The sequence below is a fragment of the Oratosquilla oratoria genome, chromosome 20, assembly GCF_046742065.1.
Source record: "Oratosquilla oratoria isolate Oo_2021 chromosome 20, ASM4674206v1, whole genome shotgun sequence".
Classification (NCBI taxonomy): Eukaryota; Metazoa; Arthropoda; class Malacostraca; order Stomatopoda; family Squillidae; genus Oratosquilla; species Oratosquilla oratoria.
Genome location: NC_134796.1, coordinates 37,542,727 through 37,545,226, shown reverse-complemented (window position 1 = coordinate 37,545,226; position 2,500 = coordinate 37,542,727). Strand labels below are relative to the sequence as shown.

The following is a 2,500-nucleotide window of genomic DNA, read 5'->3' as shown; positions in this document are numbered from 1 at the left end:
GCGATACGTCTCACGGGCGTCCAAGTCTCAAATGTAACCTAAGGCACTTGTATATGAACAATCGTATATGTATGAGTAACATTTTACGTAAATTAATCAGCGAAAGCAGCATATTTACACAGATAAATGAGAAAAAGAATAAGTTAATAGATAAATAATTGATTAGATAAATAAACATATGAATGATAATAGATAAATAGATAGTAAATAAATAGGTAAATAAGTAAACAAAGAAATAAATAAATAAGATAAAGGAGATAGATAGATGAATAAATGAATTAACAAATAAATAAACAAAGAAATACACATATGAATAGATAAATGAATAAATAAATTAATGAATAATAAGTCAACGAATAGATACGTGAATAAATGAATAAAGAAATAGATTAATAAATAATTGTATAAAAGATAAACAATCTCCATGCTTAGGTAGTTTAGCATGTCCAGTAAATCCTCGATATAACGGACGATATGGGGACAGGGGTCTGTCGTTACATCCATTATAACCGAGGATTCCTCACTATAACGGATAAAAATCCGTTATAGCAAGGTTTTGTCCGGTCAGATTTTTTGTCCGTTATATCCGAAGATCCGTTATAACCGAGGATCCCTCTCTATAACTGATGAAAATCCGTTATAGCGAGGGTTTGTCCGGTCAGAATTTTTTGTCCGTTATATCCGAAGATTCGTTATAAACGAGGATTCCTGGCTACAACGGATGAAAATCCGTTATAGCGAGGGTCTGTCCGGTCAGAATTTTTGTCCGTTATATCCGATATCCGGTATATCGAGATCCATTATATCGAGGGTTTAATGTCATCATTGACGGCCTTCTATGCCAGGAGAAACGGTGAGTAACATAAATCTGACGTAATGACAAATATCCGGTTGCAAATCACTTGATTTGATGCTCTTCAGAAAGCAATATGCAGTAAATATCTATTGATAATATTGAAACCATTTCGTTCTGTCTGACAGCGTCAAATTGATGCAAGATATTATAGAGAAATATATAGACAATTTCTAGTTGATATCGAGATGACGAGGATTTCATGGTTGCTAGTACTAGAGGTATTGGGAGTATAACTGTCAATGTGCACTTGTGACGTCATCGGAAGCGTACTGATCTCGTATTCGCTTATTTGTGGGTTCGAATCCCACACCTCCCTCCGATTCCCAGCACTGACTGTTACCTACCCCAACAGTCCAAGCGCAACAATCGACCGCAGCTGCTCAGAGCCTCCTGTCGTAGAGTCGCTTATTTGTGGGTTCGAATCTCGCACCTCCCTCTGATTCCCAGCACTGACTGTTACCTACCCCAACAGTCCAAGCGCAACAATCGACCGCAGCTGCTCAGAGCCTCCTGTTGTAGGATCCCCCCTTTTGCTGTTGTCAGTATACATTGACCACGTTGGGGCCACTTAAGGAGGATATGGAGTTGTGTATGGGGCCCGTTAATGAGGATAACGTAGTGTGTTTCGGCTGAAAACCGTGATGATGAGGTTAACCTTGAAAAACCAACGGAGCGAACCCTCAAGGAGGAGCTGTCAAGTGTGAATGCCGCGGTTTAATCTCCCTTGCATGCTTCGTCGCGCCGGAGTTCGATTGTCGGTACAACAGGAGTTCGTAAAAGAATTCGATCAGTTCATCTTCGGCCACGAGGTAATAGGAATAACTGCCTGGGTACTGACCATCTTATGTTTTGTCCTTATGAAAGAAAGTATTGTTTAAACAATCAAGGCAACTGTTACCTCAAGAAGTTTTACACAAGTTTGTGTTGTGTGGAGCTTGTTCCATGTTTACGTTGGAGGGAGCCAATCATCTGTTTTTAGTATCTTTTATATCAAGAACAGGAGGACGCACGGTCGAAATTGACAAAAGAAAAGAAAGAAAAAAGAAAGAAAGAAAGAAAGAAAAAAAACTTAGGTTCGGTCCGGAGACCAAATGTCAGCCTCTCGAGGCTGCACCTCCAGACGGAGGTAGGGATGTTGACGTGTTTTGAGGAAAAAGAAAAAAAAAAACAAAAAAAAACTGATGTCCGTTTATTTTATTTTTATGTTATCATTACTATTATCTTTTATAAGTATGGGCAAATCATAAACACTTTAACAAGGTGGCTTCCTGTTGTTAGTTGGAACAAAAAACTTTATCCCGAAATCGGCACCACATGATATACAAGGTTAACCAAGATGATTTAATAGAGTATTATTAACATTTGCAAAGCTGGGCGAGCTCCTCGGTCCGTTCCTAGGTGCGTTCCCCGGTGCTCCCAAACTATTAAAGCTTAAGAGACAGGTTCATACCGAAATAAAAGTCCGGTAGGCCACATACTATGCCAAAGAAACATTTCGTAGGCCACATCCGAAAGGTAGGTCACATACTATACCGGCACCTATATTACTTTAATAGTTTGGGAGCGCTAACCGCGGTCATACTAAAGCGAAACGCATCGAGGAACGCATATAGGAACGCACCGAGGAACGCAGTTGGGAACGCA

The 2,500-nt window shown here is 39.6% G+C and overlaps 1 protein-coding gene across 1 annotated transcript in view; it reads left to right on the top strand.

Annotated features, from left to right (window-relative positions):
* Positions 1–1,560: 1,560 nt before the first annotated feature.
* Positions 1,561–2,500, top strand: part of LOC143036227 (cuticle protein 19.8-like) — a 17,214-nt gene continuing 16,274 nt past the window's right edge. Inside the window, exon 1 of the mRNA XM_076203475.1 lies at positions 1,561–1,686. Within this exon, the coding sequence (XP_076059590.1) occupies positions 1,561–1,686 (126 nt within the window). The remainder of the gene's footprint in view (positions 1,687–2,500) is intronic.